Raw genomic sequence first — 20,356 nt, 5'->3', positions numbered from 1 at the left:
CCATGTTAACCATTTAGAGAACCAATTTTCATTCAACAGTATTTATGGAGCCACACTGTATGTAAACCTCTTTGTTAATGGCTAGGGGTGATAGGCAGGGTAGAGAGAATTCAGACACCTGAGATACGATAATAAAATATTTACAAAAGGCCATTATTATATTAAAATTTCAACTGTAAGGACAAGGAGAGATCATACCAATATACATTGTTATATAGAGATGATAGCAACACTTATTTCACATTAAAATTAGTGAACCATGAGGTATAATATTTTTTAATGTTTTTATACTATAAATTTAGTTTATCTTTTTACAGATTTATAACATAGTAAATAAGTGTGATTTTTAAAAACATACCGTTCTCCTTGCTTCCCACCACTTTTGGGGTTCACAAAAACTAAAAGTGGATGAGTACCAGGAACAGGAGTGATCTAGAAGAAAAGTTGAATATGTGGACAAATTATTTATATTATATATAAAGAGAACCCCCTGTTATTTCTAAGTCGTCAAATGTCAATTAGCAAATTCAAGAATATGGTTCTTTTGTTCTGTAATGTGGAGAGATAGAGGATAGATAGATAACAGATCTAATTAGCAACATAATTAAATCCTGTGCTTTGACTCCATATATATCAAAATAAATACACACTCCACTAAGAGGTGATTTTCTAGCTAGGAATAGGGCAGAGGAGAAGGCAGCTATGAAAAGGGAATAACCTCTCAATAGCTATGAGATGAAAACAATAGGTACAATTCGTGGAATCATGAACCATCCAGAATAGAGCAGATTATGGTGGTAAAAAAGATTATAAAAGAAAGGGATCAAAGTATAAGTGAGCCCTACTCTTATAGACAATCCCTACTTTAGAGCTTTATAGCACATTTGAAATCCATCTTCCCAACCACTTGTGAACTAGAATCTAAATAAGATGGTTTGAGGCCACTTTTGGACAGAGGCCCCATCTATACAATGTTTTCTCCATGCTTTCTTTTCCTGCTTGAGAAGAGATGCCAGTTAATCCAGTCTATTTGCTAAACAGGAATCCATTAAATTGACTGTGTCCCTATATGCCATGCACTGCTTTCATCACTATACATTCTCTATTTAACCAAAAAAAGTGCCTGTCTTAGTGGAGCTTATATTCTGGTGGAGAAACAGACAAGAAACAAACAAATAGGGATTTCCCTAGTAGTCCAGTGGTTAAGAATCCACCTTCCAATGCACCTTTCAATCCCTGGTCAGGGAACTATGATCCCACATGCCGCGGGGAAGCCCACGCGCCACCACGAGAGAGAAGCCCGTGCTGTAGGGAAAGACCCCGCATGCCGCAGGGAAGATCCCACGTGCTGCAACTAAAACCCGACACAGCCAAAAAAATAAATAAATATTTTTTAAAAAGAGAAACAAACAAATAAATATACATTTAGTAGTGAAAAGTATCACCAGAAATAAAGCAGGTAAGGTGCTAGCACTTCATCAGTCAGGGGCAGAAACTGTTTTTGATAGAGTGGCAAAGGAGAACACTTGTATTTTACTTGAATTCAATGTTAAGAGGTAAGCTGTTTTAAATAAGAGTATTTCTATTCAGTGTAAACCTATGGAACTCCCATCTAAACATACTTTGATAAAATAATATTTTAATAACAAAAATATGCAACCAATGCAGTCCTCTAAATATTATGTTGAAAAGTTTTAGATCAATTTACTTTTTGAAAGTAGAGTCAAAGTATCCTTCATTGCTCTGGTATTTTTCCCTTAGAAAGTACCTGAAATATTTAATGAGAAGACTAAAAACAACCATTTCACCATATCAGGTTCTTCCTTTTGTTTAAACAATATAAGTTAAAATACCCTACCAACATATTTTCCTCCAATTCTTGTGAAATACCATTTTTCTAATGAGTATAGGCACTGGGAAATTGTTGAAATCTTCACACTATATGAGAAGGTTGAGTAAAATATTCTCAATTCTTATACTCTTACCCAGCTTGTTCCCATTACAATCTATTCTTTCTGACTCTGTTTTACTTCCTCTTGTAAAGAGGACACATGGGTTTTGTTCCTGATTTGTCTCTCATTCAGTTGGGAGATGAGATGGACAAGCTGGATCTGTAGTAACTCCTCAGCTCTTCTCCCCTGAACTCCATGTGCTCAATCAGCTACTGGACAGAAAGTACCTACTAGCTTAAGACACTGTGCTATAAACTTGCAATGTGACATCCCCCTCCCCCCATTAAAAGAAACACCAAAACACACCTCTGACTACTAGTATTCAGTTTCCTTTACTTCTCATTCTATTACAAAATCAGATAGAACTCCTAAAGTTTTCATATGCAAAAAGTAAGACTAACAAATGTGGATTTTAGTTGATTTTTGCATTTAGTTTGAATTGTTATTCCTTATTTTTAAAGAGAGGGAAGATTCTCAAGGTAAATAAAATATTTTAGCAAAACATAACATCTGAATCCAAATACAAATTAGGATTATTGTCCCAAAATTCAATATTCAGCTTACCATTACATGAGATTACATTAAGTTCATTTGGGCAAATTTTCATATTCATTTGAAAATATATTTTAGAATAACTCTCGGAAATATTTATTAATTGAAATGTTTAAAGGCATAATTATGATTTATCAAATAAAGGACAGTACCACGCTACAGAAAATTGTGTTGTGAGGAAACACTATTACAAACAAATAAAGATCCCACTAGACTATATTATAGTCTGTAGAGGATCTGAAAATATAAAAACCTAGATGTCATTTTTAGGGGTGAGTAGATGGATAATTAGATCAAATGGATTAGAAAAATAGGAGAGAATCTAGATAAAGAATTTAGGATAACGATGATACTTTACAAGTGATAAAAGTCAAGAACCCAAAATGGAAGTACAGGAAATAATAAAATCAAATTAGCCAACTCTTCCTCACATATCCCCTTAACATAAATTATGCTTGTAAAATAAGACTGTATAAAAATTAAAAATTGGAAACTTTAGATATTTATTTGTAAGTTATCAGGGACTGTGGAATACTGCCTCTTTGACAATGATTCTAACAGATTAAAACACCTGACCTAATGTAACCTCCACTTAAGGAGTAGTATGTGATTCAATATCAAACCCAAGAAAACTCTGGTCTTAGGGGATCATTTAATGGTGGTATTTATACAAGAAATGTCAAGGTTTCAGGCAAATTGGCATCTTTTTCAATGCTCATTCAAAAAGCTTTTAAATTCTGCTAAACTTTGTTACTATAAAAAGAAGGTCAATCTAGCAGAGTAAATTTAGGTGCCAGGAGACCAAAGGCAGCATTTTTTAGATTTGAGAGCCAAAGACCTACAGTACTGCATAGCCATTTTCAAATCTACAAGTTAAAAATAAAAAACTTCTGTGTTCACTAATAGTCCTGAAATAAGAAGCAGCATCTTAGTGGCAGAGACTGCAATTTGTCACCTAATTCTTGTATTCCTCTTCATCCTTAGTAAAAGAACGCTGAGTTTTAGGATTGCCTACATATGAGGACATTCCCTTATGTAAACATAGCATGACCACCAATATAGAAAACTTAACACGATTCTGGACTAGCTTCTTTTGTTATAAAAACCATTATTGAGACAACTGGTGAAACTTGAATGGGATCTAAGGATTAGATAGCACTAATGTATCAATTTTATATTCAAGTTCACTAATTCTCTTTTGAACTGTATCTAATATAGTCTTTAACAGGACAAATTTTGTTTTTTTACTTTCATACAATAATTCTGAAATAAGATGTAAAACTCAGTTATTTTGGAAAGTGATGTACTCTCATCCTAAAATGTCATATGCATTTTGTTATAGATTTTAGTGGGATGGGAAGCAGTTAGACAAAAATACAAGTATTTTAAAAATTCTGTTAGCCTAAAACTATTTGATCTTGGAAGTAAATATTTTTTATAGCACTTTAAGTAATTTCAAGTGGAACAGTATATAAAACAGATGAAAAGCAAATTACTATGTCTGAAGTGTGAAAGAACCCTGAACCTGTTCTCAGCTTCCCACCACCCCACTCTTGTGCTTGAGGCATCTCTACAAAGTCCTGGGCCTCTCAAAACAGTTTTTTTAAAAAACATCGGGATAGGGTAATACAGTATAACAAAGAAAATACTGATGGTGGGAGAAAGTGTTCAGGAATATTTTACAGCATGTGTGGTACTTGAAATCTTGCAGAATGGTTATAAATTAGGTGTGAAGGACACTGCAAGAGCAAACAGAATGGATTCTCCTCTATAAAGAATAGAGCTAATCATGTGAGATTGTATTTACTCACATAAAGGGGCAGTTTCAATCATATAGAGTAAACATTGAAGAATAGGACTTTAGGGTCAGACTGGTTTGGGATCCCAGTTCAACCATTCCTTTCTACAGATACGCTCTCCCTTAGTGCCATCAATATGCCTTTCACTCCCAAATTCATATCCGTCCTCACCCCTGAATTCTAGATTCACATATCTGTCTGCCTGCTCGACATTTCCATTTGGATATGTAACAGCATCAGAAATTTCACTCCAAACTTTATTCATCCAGATCCTTTTCCATCTCAGTCAATGGCAACTTCATCATTTCAGTTCCATGGGCCAAAGTTCTTGGAGATGTCCCTACTCTTCACTTCTTAATGAGGTCTAAGCCCACTATCTGACTTAAAATTATAGACAACTCCAACTCTCAGCCCTGACACATCTTATCTTATTCAGTTCCATTTTTTTCATTCCATTTATAACCTAGCACATGATATGGATGGAGACATGGACTCATTTTAGAGGTTGTTATATACTCAAAGTATAGAATAGTAATTCTGGACTTAGAGAGGGAGTTAAAATGACAGTGAAGAGCTGATTATAAGAATCAACAGGCCTGAGGACTCCAAGTGGGCATACACACACACATATCATCAAAGAAAAGGAGTTAACTTTATACACACTCTATACATTTCTGTATAGTGCATATATGTATGTTTACAGTGTTAGGAACTATAAGGATGAGATACTACAAATAATAAAGACAGGACGGATAGAGAAAATCAGTTGTGGTGGGGAAAACACTAGTTCAGTTTTAGATATTTCAGTATAAAAGTTCCCCTTTTCACCTTTTGCTAAGAGTATTACAAACTAGACTTTTTGGTTTGCAAGTGATGCTTATGCTTGGAAACTTTTTTCAAAGAATAATTAGGGACAAGGTAACGTCGGCTTAATACAGTTTAAACAACAGTTCTGTTTTTTTTACTTATTTGTTCACATGTGGATAATCATCTGTATTTTCACATCTATTGCATGTTAAGGAATTGTAGTTTCAATTACATTTGATCATATGTATTAAGTGTAAACCTATGGTATGAGCAATGACAAAGACGGAGTACCTAACCACCTCTATTTGAAGTCCTCTAGGACTTGGGTTAATTAATGAGACTCATCCTAAGGTTATACATGATCTATTACTTCCTCTAATTAGAAATAATAATCCTGATCATTATGCTGGTTAGCTGGAAAGAAGTAAGATGAATGTGCTTAACTATGATTAATAGTCTTTAAGTAGTGTAGATCTCTTCTGTCACTGAGTTATATGCAGACTGGGCTGCAACTCAATGCTTTTTTATGATATATATAATTTTTAAAACTTGCAGAAAAAATTAATTTTCTGTAAGACCTTTTTACCTTTTATGATAAAGAATAAGCATTTTATTATTTTTAAATTGATTACCACAACAAAAATTACTTATTTTTCCATTTTGTATGAAATGGCTATCCAATAGTTTTATTCTCTTACCTTTTAAATATTTTCTCCCAAATTATGTGAATACCTATGTGCATCATATTTTAGTCCATTCTGCTGAGGTGAAACAGACCACTGCATGTGATTATATACTAATTTAAAAAAATTTTAATGATGATGATTACAGTATTTACTTACTTCTCTTTTATAAGGGCGGATGTCTTCCCTTTTCTAACTGACAACTTTACCTGACACTTTTATATGTCAAAGAAAGCTATGAAAAGTTACTATCTGGTTAGAGAAATGAAACTCATTCACAGAGAAAGTTAATCACCTATTGTTTTTGATGTGACTAATTTAGTTGTAATAACATTGAAAATTTTGGATCCTTTTTGAATAAAAAAGAAAACACAACTTATATTGCTATGTCAGTTTAAAGTCTTTAGAACACTCTGCATGCACCGTTTAATTTTGATTCTGATGTCTGAGTAAAGTCAGATGTAACTATACAAATCTTAGGAAACTAAGACTAAAGCAGTTATAATTCTAGTGCATTCATGCTTTTTATTTCAAACTTTGCAACAATGTAATAGTACATGGAAGAGCAAGGTGGTCAGAAATACAGCATTTCTAGACATGTTAAAATTTGTTAACCAAGGAGACAGGGATCTTCGGAGTAAAACACACAAACTCTGAGTAACATGGTCCTCATTCACACCTCACTAACTGTGAGGCCCTAGGAATAATTTGACTTCAGAACATCAATATGCTCATTTTTAAAGTGGTAATAATAATATTTATCATATATTGGAGAGTTAAGAATTCATAATTATCTCATATGTTCATTGAGAGGTGTCACTTAATACACATAAAGTATCATCACAGTGCCTAGCATATACTGTTTAACAAATGATGCGTGTTTCCCTTCCATGTTGAGAAGTATGTGCCTAGTCATATGTAAAATATACTTGAATTTTAAAATTAGGTTTCCCTTTTGTTATTTTCATTGCAGGAACCCAGAGCAACTAAAGATTTAAACTAATCGATATTGTCAATTGACCTATTAAAACTACAAATGTTGATTATTTTCCATTAAAAATTTCACAGGATCACTTAACAAACTAAAAGCTTTTGCTATCAAAATTATGAATAGATTTCATATTTGGGGCTTTCAGTGAGATCACTTAACACCCAAGTATGCCTTTCAAAAGGTGTGGACGCTGATTTTCTCTTCCGATAATTAACTTCTATACTCTCTAACCAATGTAAAAAAATTTATTGTTCCCAATTTCCTCTTTTTACATTTGAGTTTAATAATTCATGAACAATATTCTACTCACAATGTGTTTTATTATGTCAAAACAAAGCAGTAACCTGTTTATCAATATTTAAGCAATAATTATTAAATTTTCAATGAGATATTCAAAACAATGAAGAAACAAGCATTTAGGCAACTACTGTGTGCTCTCAACTGTGCTTGTAAATTAAGAAATATAAAAGACATAATAACCCACAGAATCACAGATAAAATAATAAATGAAAAAAAGATATAAAATCACGTATATTGAACACAAGTATGTGACATAATATACCTTTGTGTGGTAAGAGGTTGGTAAATTTTCTTGGAGGACGTGAAACTTGAAGCATATTCTTAAGGAAAGGAATTAAAAATTGGAAGAGAGAAACGTATAGGTAGGAAAACAAAACAAAAGAACTTAATCCATAGATTAAGCCAAATTCTTTGATTGTGTTCATGTTTGACTGAGAAACAGAGGCAAATAATTACAATAGATTCACTCTGTAGGATGTCTTAAAATACAGATGGAAAGAAATGTTACTTTTGATGTCAGAGACCCTAGGGGTAATTTAGAGGTCTTTAAAGTACTCAAAACATGATTTTGAGCTACTTGTGTTAACTTAAACTAGAAATATACATGGAATTTCAATTTCAATTTAAAATATTGGAAGATATGGATAAATTATAATAGATTTTTTAAAATAAACTTTCTTTTTTAAAAAATTAATTTATTTATGGCTGTGTTGGGTCTTCGTTGCTGCGTGTGGACTTCAGTAGTTGTGGCACTCGGGCTCAGTAGTTGTGACACTCGGGCTCACTAGTTGTGGCTCACGGGCTCTAGAGCGGAGGCTCAGTAGTTGTGGCACATGGGCTTAGTTGCTCCGAGGCATGTGGGATCTTCCCAGACCAGGGCTCAAACCCATGTCCCCTGCATTGGCAGGCGGATTCTTAACAACTGTGCCACCAGGGAAGCCCAGATTCTTTATTTTTATTATTGATTTATAAAAAAATTCCACACAAGTAGAGTTCATTATATTATTTTCTGCATACATTTTGTGAGTCAAAATCACTTCCAAATAGATATAATAATATGTGTGGAGAACATATACTTAGAAATAAATAATGCATATGTAGATAATAAAGGTATATATTTAGTAATAATTTGCCAAAATTTCAGATTGACACAAGATCTCTTACCAAGTTGAGTTTAAATGGAGATAACATCATAAATGATTAATCCAATCAGAATGTCACTCTGTCAATCAACTATAAAACTGACATCTTGATAAATTAATAAAAATGTTTCTGAAATTGTCAACTGAACAAATTTGCACATTAAATAAACATGTTGATAGCTAGACATATGCCCTTCTAAGAGCATGGAAGTAACAAATATGAAAGCTACAAACATTTGGATTAAAAAAAATCATACCTGTAGGCCTTGTCCATCCACAGTAACAGAGTTGGCTCTTTGCATTTTGTTCTTGTCAATCACTTTGTTTGGCTGCTGGGAACCACCCTTTTCCTTTTTCACTGTTGCTTGTCTTTCCTGTAAGGAAAAAATCTTTTATAAAAATACTGAATTGTTTCACTACAATGAGCAACATAGAGAAGAATTTCATGGCTACAAACTAGGGCCCAGGTTCCGAATTTGGGGTCTCTCTCTAGTGAATAATATGAAAGCTAATGTTTTCTACTGGCTCAAAATATATGATAGATGTATGATCAAAATATCAGTTAAAGAAAGGATGTGAAAGAAAACCAAACTGTATTATCCCTAGGTACCCAATTATGACTCTGTTAAAAGTTATTAAAGAATACTAAAGCTAATCATTTTCATAAACAATGGTGCAGATAATAATACAGGATTGTAATGTAAAGGATTTGGTACTGAGCACTGAAAATAATGCTTATAAATACATGCAATATTGAAAATGAATACAGGATGGACCCTTAAGCTACTATTGATTTTCAAGAATGGCACATAACTTAAAACAAACATTCCATCCCAGCTAATTGCTATGTTCACCATAATAGAAAAAATTTTTATAGTGGTCTTCTTCCTGTTTCTATTTCCTCTCTTTTCACTCTTTTCAACACAACCCAATAAACTTTTATCACCATTAATCCACTAAATCAGCTTTTATTAAAATCGCCAATGACCTGCTCATTTGCGCCTCACCTGTTGGTCAGTCTTCACCTTCTCAATTTTTAAGCAGCATTGACAGAATTGACATCTACCCTCTAGAAAACATGCCTCAACTGGGTTCCGGGACACTTCTTTCTCTTAGCTCTCCTCTTACTTGACTAACTGCTCCCTCGTAGTCTTTTTTGTTGATTTCTCCTCCAGCTTTATAATCTGTAACGTTTAACACTTGACCTCTCCCTTGGACCACTCATCTCCACAATCTATACTTACTCCCTAGGTAACTTCATTTAAAACCAAGGCTTTCAATTTCACTTTGATAATGAAGACTTGCCTACCCACCTTAAAAATAAATCCCAAACTGGACGATTATTCACCACATCCATCATCACATGGTTTAAGCACCCGTTATTTGCCTTAATTATCGTAGCCATCACCTTAATGGACCAATCAGCTTCCATCTCTTGTCTCCCTACAGTCAATTTTCTATATAACAGTCACACCTATCCCTTTTTACTCCACTCCAGCTACAACTACCTCACCTTTGTTTCTTGATCACAACATTTGTGCTCTTAATATAGGGATCTTGCAACCACTCTGAACTCTGCTGGACTGTTCTTGCTCATGGTCAAATGTTAGACAGGCTACTCTATTCCTCTGTGTGTGTGTGTGCGTGTGTGTGCACTGTTTCACATCAGATCCCAGATCAGTGCCTGATAAAATCACCATAAATGAATGCGGAAATAAATTAATCTTAACACTAAAAAATCAAAAAATTTAAAGTGCCTGAAATATTGTGTTGAGGACTCCTGGGGCATGTCTAGGTTTGTTGTGAAAAATTGTCCTGATCAATTAGCAATGTCTGCCATGTGTGCTTAAAAGTTTGAGTGCCACGTATTTCCTATCACTTATTCAGATATATATACATTTCTGTTCCTATATTTACATGTATCTTGTCGATTACTCTTCAATTACTGTAATTTAGGAAAATATTTTTAAGTGGAAATATTTTAAAAGTAAAGCTCTTTTAAAATATATTAGGGCCAGATGGAACAGAAAACGTCTCAAACCAAAATAAATGCTAATCAGTGTAGTCCTTTTATAGTCCTTGCAATTTCATGGTGCAAAAATACTGAATATATTTTTTGTGTGGCTGAAAATGGATGGTGTAATAGGATTCCTGAAATTCAAATTCTTTGGAAAATGATGTACTTTCATATAAGCATAATTTCTGGCAAAAATATTGATATTTTAAAAAATAGATAATTTTTTCTAAGCTTGCAAATAACATTTTGTCCATAGATAGTTAAGGGTATAATGCATAAATGAGTGAATTATAGGATGAGGTTTGGAATCAGACATCCCAAGTGGAATCCCATCTCTGCTACTTAAATACTATGTAGACTTAGAGAACGTACTCTTATTCAAAATGGAGTTAGTAATACCTATTTCTCAAAGTTGTGTATGGCTTGACAGAAAATGTATAAAGTTCTAATACTGTGCCTATATTAGTGTATGTGCTCAATAAATGAAAGTTATTGTGAATTATGTAAAATAGGTACGGTTCTTCCATTAGGGTGCTCATTAATGTCACCATTATGCAAAATGCTTGTTATATTTCCAAATACATATATATGAAAAAATCCACTAGTTACAACAGGCATATGTTTAAATAAGTAAAGCTCAATGTTTATATTAGAAAATCCATAGCAGCTTGTGCTGAGTGCAAGCATGTAACACTGTTGGTGGGTATGGGAATAATTTTTTTCCAGGTTCTAGCATGCAGGTAAATAAAACATGGGCACAATGTTCTATAAAAGTCTACATTGTGAAAGTTATAACTTATCTTATATGTCTTATATTCTGTCATGTAATCCAACAATTGTTATTTAGTATTTAATTCCTAAATGCTTAGGTTATAAGAACTAAATAAAATTTAAGTTCTTGGGTTATAAGAACTAAAATAAAATTTTAGTCACATTGGAACTTGGTATTTGTGACCAGACTATTTATAAATGTAATTCTGGAAATTTAAGACATGTAAGTATATGTCTGTAAAGAGTTACCAAATTATCTATTAATATTATTTTATTCTTATCTATGCATATAGCTAGAGAGAATCCTGTGTGGTGAGAATCTCCAGCTAACAGATAGCAGTTGATTAAGTGGTTTCATGTCTCTCCAGGGAGTCATCCCTCTGAGTAAATTGTGGATTAAACTAAACTAATGCTTTCTAGTAGCAACTGTGAAATATAAAAAGAAATTTTAAAACTCTAAATTGTGTTTTCAATTGATAAGATTTTCTTTTTGAAATCTAGACTCATAAGGGGTATATAACAAGTTAATAAAAAAGTCTTCAGTCTACCCATTGGCAGGTGAATTTTATTATATAATCTGGATAATACTAAAATTTATATTTGTTTAAACGCACACACACACACACACACAATCAAAAGCAAGTGGTTTCTTTGAGGGAAGTATGCTTAATGGGTAGAATTTGTGGAATTAATCAAGGCTGACAATTTAAAAACAGGAGAGACTCATAATCATTTAATTTTTCCCATGGTTTTCTTTTTATTATACTCATTTGTTTTATGTTTATTTCCAAATTGTATGGAAGTCTCTCTGAGCTATTCACTGTATTTTACTTAAGCAGCATAAGCTAACAGGAGGGTAGTTGGATACTTTTTCCTATTTCCACTAAGAAAATCTTTACTTCTTTCCTCTTTTGTATGAGGGACAGGAAGGGTGAAGTAATTGCATCTTTGAAAAATCTGATGTTCACAAAAACTTCACTGGCCTCTTCTGGGGGTTAATTCACCCTGACTGACCGAGTTCTATGATGATATTTAAGAAAGTTACTTCCTATGTTGAAGTTACTGAAAAGTTTCAGGAGGAGCTCACCAGCATTATTCTGCACCTTTATTCAGGATAAAATTGCTCTCTAATAATAGGGGGCAGTGCTTATCACTTCACCGTCAGTTCTTTTTTTTAAAGTTTTTGGGCTCTAAATCACAAAATAAATTACTTTGTTATAATTAAGGCAAATTTTATTCTGCTAGATAAATTATCCCAAATATAAAGAGTTGGAAAATGATTGCTTTAATCAATAGAAATTACTCAAACACTGAAAAGGGTTACTCTAACAAAAAAATCATGAAAGAATATAGAACATATAACAACAAAATATAAAATACAGTTATTGATATTTTAGCATTTTCAAATATCAACCATTTGTGTTTGCTATGCAGACATTTAAAATATAGAATTCAACGTTTTGTGATCCTTAGACTGTACAAGTAGCGCAACAGATCTTAACTGGGGAATATATTGTATTAGAATTCCAAAAGAATAATCATCGTAATGAACAGAGAAGAAAAGCTGAAAGGCCATTCACAGAAAACAGAAAGATGAAATAAATGAAATAAAAAGATGTCACTTTAAATATGTGCTCTAAAAAAAGTCTTTTTCTATATCATGCTGATTCTCAGAAGTAGAGAGTTTGTAAGTTGTTGAAAACTGCTTTCACAAAAGCGATGCTTACCACAATACTTAAGTCTGCCATTATCGATCACTCACAAACAACAAGCAGCAAATGATGATTACCTCAAGCACAGGGTTTTCTTCTTTTTGTCCAACCTCAGCATGAGAGACAGGCAGCAGCAAAGCACCTCTATTGGTACAAAGCCACAAAGGGTGGGGGTAGGCGGTGCTTGGCTGCCAAGAGCATCCTTTACTGGAACCCTGGAACTTGCTTTCTCTGCTACTGCACCGCTTGCCCGAATGGAGACTTAGCCCATTCAGCCACTGAATCTAGGCCCCAAGAATTTCCCAGGAACCCTAGAATTTTAACCTGAGGAACACATGGATATTCACAATATAAAAGATCTTCCTGAAGCAGGAGTGTTACCATGCTCATCTGGGCTTATACAAGTTACGAGCTCCAAGAAACCAACTTAATGACAGCTGCACCTTTAATTATCGTAACCTTATTATGGGATTTGAACATTTTCCTGCTGAGAAACATTAATTCATTTCAAATATGGCAAAGGCTCTAAATCTACCAGAAATCCTTAGAAGTTGCAGCGAAACATGGCTGAGTAGCAAAGTAGTCTTGATTTTTAGAAATACTTTTATATAGTTTTAAACATAACTATAATAAATGACATAAAGATTTCCACTTCTTTTTAATCAGTTAAATAAGTACTTATTCAAAAACAAAAACAAAAACTACTTTGGGCAGAGACAAAAATATGGGCTTGGAGGCCAAATTCTAGCTTTATCTCTGTAAAGACTTGGGCATGTTATTTACTATCTCTAAGCCATCATTTAATTAATCTATAAAATGGGAGGGTTCATGTGATGACAAATTGAGAAAATGTCAATGAAGGTACCAGCATAAGTTAGGCACTCAGTAAATGGCAGTAATTTTTAAAATATAAAAGAAATTGGTATATTTTATCATTAAGTTTAACACAGGTACACTGCTTGGATTATAGTAAAGATAGGTGTTGTGAAGAAGTACTTTATTTACTTTATAGTATTTTATTTGTTTGTCCACTATGTCACCATAACTTGGGATAACTGTTGTGATAATCTGAGTCTTTTGTAGGAGCACAGAAGACAACAAACTAGACAGAGTCAATCTTAGTCTTAACGTACTTGCAGGTGCTACTCACCAACTCAGCCTGAAGGTATTAATTTATATCTTGATCCACAGACCTGGTTTTCATACATCACACATGATGTGCATATTCTCTCCTAGGATAATTTCATACTGAGTGTGAACCACTTACAAGATTTCTGTTCAAGAAATCCTGATTGGAAGAAATGAAATTTAGGAATGGGAAGGTCCATGTCAAAATCATTTATTTGGGCTGTGTTTACTAGCATATGGTTGGGCCACTATAAAATTATGTGTGAGTGTATGGACCTCAACCTTACTCACTCTCCATTCCCTTTGTAAACCATAATAATTGATGGCCACCATAAGCCGAAGCTTAAAAGCCAAGAGGCAGCTCTTTTGTATATTCATACTCATCATCTCTTTCTGCCAGGTGAGTTAAATGCTTAACCTAGTTATTTCTATGTAGTCCCCAATCTGTTTATGCAAGTTCTAAGTAGAATTTATTTTATTATTGGTACTGTGGAATTAATTAGCACTCAAACTATTGAGTTTTGAATGTAAAATAAGTTGTTTCCATGAAAAATTATTTGCATCCTTTGGAAAGGCACAATAAAACAAAATGTGTGTGTGTGTGTGTGTGTGTGTGTGTGTGTGTGTGTAGGAAGAGCAGTCAAGTTGGGCTGGACACAATGACTAAAAGATTTGAGAATTAATAATAGAAACAGATTTTTTTTTACACTCAAATTGCTTTGCAGATGCCTGTGAGTTTTTCTTATACTTTAAAACAATTGAAAGTAATTGAAAGCAATTACTTTCATTAATAAACAAATATCTTTCTACAAAATAAGGAATGCTTTTGTTATACTTTAAAACAATTGATAATTGAAACTTATCAAGGGTGTTAAGGCTGTGCTATATGCAAGAAAGGGTATATGCCATTTCCAAATAATAGATGTATCCACATAGAAAAGCCCTTGATCCTATGTGAAAAGTTTAGCCAATGAATACACATTTACATATTTTAAGTAAAATGTTTAAGGTGTATACACATTTTTCTATAAGTTCCCCTACATACACTTTAACCACATTTTCAATTAACCAAAAAGCAATTGTTCTTGATGGAGGTATATAAGGCTTCCTGCGTGTGTGTGTGTGTGTGTGTGTGTGTGTGTGTGTGTGTGTGTGTGTGTGTGTGTGTGTGTGTGTGTGTGTATTCACACAGTCACCCATGTATATAGCTATACATGTGCTTAAAGAAATTTTTGGAACAACATAGTTGAAAAAAGCTTATATAATGATTTCGGACATGGTTGAAAGTTTGAGTTTATGTAAACCAATACAGCTTGCCAAAACAAAACAAAACAAACAAACAAACAAAAAACAGTATAGGAAGACTTTTAAAAACTTTATAGCAGGCAAAAAGAGGTTTTTTTGACAAATAAAAAAAGCATGTTTTGAAAACAGCAGTTTTGGTCTATTTAGTCAATCTATAATAATACAAATTATTTAACTAAATGTGGGAGACATTTTGAGATTAACAAGTCTAAAGAGAAAACTTTAAATCTCTCAGTTCATTATTTGATGAGCTATGATAGGGGCAAAAATAAACTCAAGGATCTTAACATATAAAGTTAATTCTCTGACACTTAAATAATTAGCCTAAATAATAAACTCTCCTAATACCTTTGTCACCTGAGTGTGTAATTTAACGTCTACTTTATAATATTTATGATAATAATGGTATCAACTGACTTAAAGAATATAAAAACAGTTTAACATCTCTCTTAGAGTAGAAACATTATATTTCAAGCATAGCTCCTAGTATATTTGTAAGTATATCTATGGTTAAAAAATGAAATTTTTAAAAATTTTAATGAGGCGGTCTACACTGATTAGAAAGCATTTTAGGGGGAAGGAAGAGAGGTTATTACATATTTGTGCAATTATGTTATCCTCTAAATAAATCATACTCATATAGTATTCAGATATTATGAGTAATATTTTCTAAGCAAGCAGATTCAAATTATAACTTTAAGTGAAAGAATACCACCTGAGGATATCCTTTAGAGATAACAGCAATTGAATGGGATATTGTCACAGAACAATGTGGAGGCTTTGCTTAATTAATTAAAAGGTAAAGTTAACACTTTACTGAAAATAAATGTTGGGCAATGCCTACATTTATTTTCAAAATCAAAGTCATTTACTTTGTGACTATATTTTATTCCATTGACTTTCTATGCAATGTCATATGCTAAGTGATTAATGTAGACGTACTCTTTTAAAAGTGATGAGGACTTCAAAGTGAACAAGAGTTTCTCAATTTTCTATCATTGAAAGCTACATTTTAATGGCTTAGAGGAGTGAACTGTTTGGGTTTTCTGCAAGTTTTAAATGTGACAGATAGGAATAATGCTATTCTTATACACTGGTCAAAACTCTGCAAAGTAACCTTTATTTTTTCCTGCATACTTTGTGCCATTTAACTTCTTGTTTCCCTAATGCTTGTCACAAATGTTGATTATAAAGGCTGCAAGTCTATCCCATCATGAAAATACAAAGATCCCAATTCCAAATATCAAAATATGAGAAAAAATAAAGCATACAAATTAATTTTAGTATGTCACTGATACAGCCCAAAATGTTCTTTATAACAATACAAGATGTATAAATGACCTAAAATTGCAAGTGTGAAAACCTTTGCTTACGCACCTCAGGGACTGAAACTCCTGAAGTGGGCAGAGTCTGCTGAAAAAAAAGAAGCCCATATTAAAGCTGAAAAAAAAAAAGTCAAACTGAAAACAAGTACCAATGAAGGTTCTTATATCACTACACACGTGTGAAATAAATGAATACATTACAATTACATTTCCTTGTCATAATTTTTCTGCTTACTTTCATTAATAAACCAAAATCTTTTCATGAAATAAGGAACACTCTAATGCAGAGGGGATTAGACTGTAGAATTATTTATCCAAACTACAATTTCATATACTTAAAGTAGACTAATCTTTGGCCAGCTTCACAGACCTCTCTACAATAATATTGATATATTACATTCATATTTTGGAATGAGAACTCATCTCCAAGTTCCATTATCCTTCATAAACCATTCTTACTAATTTTTTAAGTTGCCCATTTACACAGCCCACCATTTCACTTTCTAGTCCAACTTTCAATCTTTTCTACAAATACTCAGTGTCTTTTGATATAGACACAGCTTATGGTGCTGATTTTATGTTGTGATATTCTGGAAATAAAAATATATATTCCATTAATAGCAGTAAAAAATAAAAAGATAAATAAGTAGAAAAATTTTACTTGAGAGTAATTATTAAAAGATTAGGTTAAATACACTAAAACCAGTCTTCATGACAGCATGTCTTCAATTACCCACCACCCTTCCTTTTCTAGGTCACACTGGGGAAGTTTTTTCTGGCAAGAAACAGAGATAAGGTTACCAAATTCCAAAAGCCTGTGTCCTGTGGGACTTTATAAAATAAAACACAAATTTGGAAGAATAGGTGATAAATCACTCAATATTAGATAAAGATTTTCCTTGGTTGCGGGGAGTAGGAAAGGTGGATGGGAAGCTAGTCCTTAGACATTGTGTGTCTCTAGAAAGAAGAGAGCAGTCAGTATATTTGAGTTTCCTCTCCTGGACCAAGCTATGTGTGTGAGACTCCCAAAATGAGAATGAAAGATCTGAGAACACAGTTATTAGTTTACTGCCTTACCCAGTAGATCTCCAGGAAGGGAACAAAACCCAAAAGAATAAATAGCTCCATGTGAGGCTTCATGGCTGCTTGTACAGAGATGGAGTAGAAGGATCCAATGTACCCAAAAGTGGAACAGAAGGAGAAGAAGTCTAGGGCAACCCTAGAGAACATTGAAGTGTCCAGGAACACAACTCTATTTAGAATATATTTCCATAATATAAGTAAAAAATACTGCAGCAACAGATTTTTAGTAAAAAAAAAAATCATGAAGTCTGGGAGGATGAACTCGAGTCAACTATCCCATTAACAGGAGAAGACTATGAGGGCCATTGTTGTTGTTTCTCAGATGGACTGACAACAGATTTGGTAGAACTTTCATTGAAAGCTTCTGATGTCAGTAATATTCTTGATTTCTGAGTCCAAGTCAGCCTATATAACACCTGGGGCAACGGGTGGTGGGGAAACGTTTGCGTTTGCTTCAGTCGGGACCAGCTCAAAGCATTTTGTCAGCCTTCTTTCTTTCTTATTTCTTGGTTGAAGCTTAGACCTAAATAAACATTTAAAGACATGAATGTAGCCCTTCCATCTTTATCATAATATACAAATATTTGATCTCCTCAAATCCAGATTAAGTGCCTTATCCTATCCCATGCCATTGACCAGGGACTATCAAGCAATCAAACTAAGATGCCCATCAGGCAGTTTCTAGGGCATGAGTCTCAGATGCCTTCTATCTTGGGAAGCGTCAATGCTTGCTGTGCATATGTCTGTACAGAGCAAGTCAATAGAAAGCCAAGTGAAAAGACTATAGTTACCAAATGATTCAGACTAACAACCAATTGCAGTGCAAGAACTTCAAATAGCATAGCTCCTGTCCACCCCACCACTACCACCAAAAAAATAAAATAAAATAAATCAATAAAGGATATCTTTGAGCTAATTATGGGCATATGAATATAGACAGAATAACTACTGATATTATGGAATAGTTAATATTTTCAGGTGTGATAACAGTATTGTAAATGTATAGAAGATTGTTCTTATATTAGAATGTGCCTGCTGATGTTGTGTCATACTACCTGCAATTTACTTTCGAAAGGTCCAACTTAATAAATTATATATTATGTGTATATTGTAAAAATGTATATATATGCATACAGTCATATATATACATATATATACAAAGAATGATTGAAAAATAATAATTACTTCATATAGGTTGGGGATATACTGTATTCACTGTGTTTTGAGATTTTTGTAATGAAATTTGGGAGAAAAACTGATCTCCCTTTCTAACTTTTTTATACATCCTCTTATTCCTAAAAGAGTGCAAAAATGTTGCTACAATGAAATAAAATATGTGTGTGTGTGTGTGTGCGTGTGCGTGCATGTGTGTGTGCGTGTGTGTGTATTGGGTTGGCCAAAAACTTTGTTCGGGTTTTTCCGTAACATCTTATAAAGAAATATAGGTAAACATCTAGGTTGCTGGGGAAAAAAAGCAGAGAGAGACAGAGAGGGACCATTTGAAAATAAACGATAAAAGGGGTTCCTTAAAAAAATAATGTTTCAGATGAGGCAGAAGTTCATATAGTCAGGTATTAGCCTTTTCCAAATCTGTTCATTCTGAGGGAGTGTCTAATGATGGAAAAAGAGTTCTGAGTTTGTATTCACAGGGGTTTCAAATGCAAAAATGTACAGGGGACAAGAAGGTAATACTAATGGGCCCAATGCCACAAAAAGGCAAAGACTGTGCCAAGTTGGATAATAAAAATCCCACTTTAAGGCATACCCCACAGAAACACAATGGGATGAAATTGAAGCCTGGCTACCATTTTGCTACCACTTTCATAGAGAATCTGTAATTTACAGATATTCATGTTTGCAGGCTTCGTTTTTCTCAGAGTAGTGGTGATGTGAGTTATCTACGGAGAGAGAGCGAAATTGGCAGAGAGGTAGAAAGATGAAGAAAGTAAGAAAATAGTAGAGATTTTGTCACTACTTCTCTGAGAATGGGAAAGCAGCTGATGAGTAACAGGATCAAGCGAAATTAAGGGCTCAGCTGGAACTAGAAGTAATAAATATGTAAGAGAGAAAGCCACCAGCTCTGAGAATTTCTCCAGTAATCCTCAGCCGTCTGACAGCAACACTAGAAATTCATTCCAAGAATAAGAGGGATGAAAGAACATATATATGAGCTCACTTTCAATCAAGATATGTAGGCAAAGAGTATACATTAAATTAACATGCTCATCAGTAGCCTAACCCTGAGTTACAGTAAGAAAACCACGGCATCTGGGCAAAAGAAAAAGAAGCAAGTTGACAGAAAACAAATTCAGAAATTACATACTTCTTTTTCATTCTTCCATGTATAATTTTTTAAATATCAAGGATGAACAGAGTAAATGTTTCAGTTTTTTGAAAATTATCACGTGTTAATTCTAAATGTAATGTATTTTTAATCAGAATTAATACAGGAAGTGTGTTTTTTTATTTAATCAAATGTGAGATGTGACTACAGAGGAATGTGATTGATTTTATTTAATCAGTATCATTTTAATATTAAATAGAATACACAGTACAGATAATTAGTTTAAAAGATGCATTTGCCTTCGGGGCACTTATTAAGTTTAACCTAATACCAAGAATTTTTAAAAGTCCTATTATTCTTAAGTATTGAGATATCTCGTCTTCATATTTCCTAACATGTAATCATTTTAAATTGACAATTTAATTCAAATTGTCATAGGACAAAGAAAAAAATCTTTGATAGAGAGATTATTAGAGGTTTGACTTAGTTTAACTATAATAAGAGT

The 20,356-nt window shown here is 33.3% G+C and overlaps 1 protein-coding gene across 6 annotated transcripts in view; it reads right to left on the bottom strand.

Annotated features, from left to right (window-relative positions):
- Positions 1-20,356, bottom strand: part of DGKB (diacylglycerol kinase beta) — a 653,248-nt gene that overhangs the window by 440,165 nt on the left and 192,727 nt on the right. For 2 of the 6 annotated variants that reach the window (XM_060107578.1, XM_060107579.1), the window contains 3 exons: positions 16,537-16,572; positions 8,484-8,600; positions 359-432 (listed from right to left, as the gene is read on the bottom strand). In XM_060107578.1, coding sequence (XP_059963561.1) covers positions 359-432; positions 8,484-8,600; positions 16,537-16,572 — 227 coding nt within the window. The remainder of the gene's footprint in view (positions 1-358; positions 433-8,483; positions 8,601-16,536; positions 16,573-20,356) is intronic. The other 4 variants (XM_060107580.1, XM_060107581.1, XM_060107582.1 and 1 more) reach the window with 2 other exon arrangements.

This window comes from Mesoplodon densirostris, chromosome 9 (genome assembly GCF_025265405.1).
Source record: "Mesoplodon densirostris isolate mMesDen1 chromosome 9, mMesDen1 primary haplotype, whole genome shotgun sequence".
NCBI classification, from domain to species: Eukaryota; Metazoa; Chordata; class Mammalia; order Artiodactyla; family Ziphiidae; genus Mesoplodon; species Mesoplodon densirostris.
Note: the sequence above shows the minus strand (reverse complement) of the source record. Positions and strands in the feature narration are given on the sequence as shown.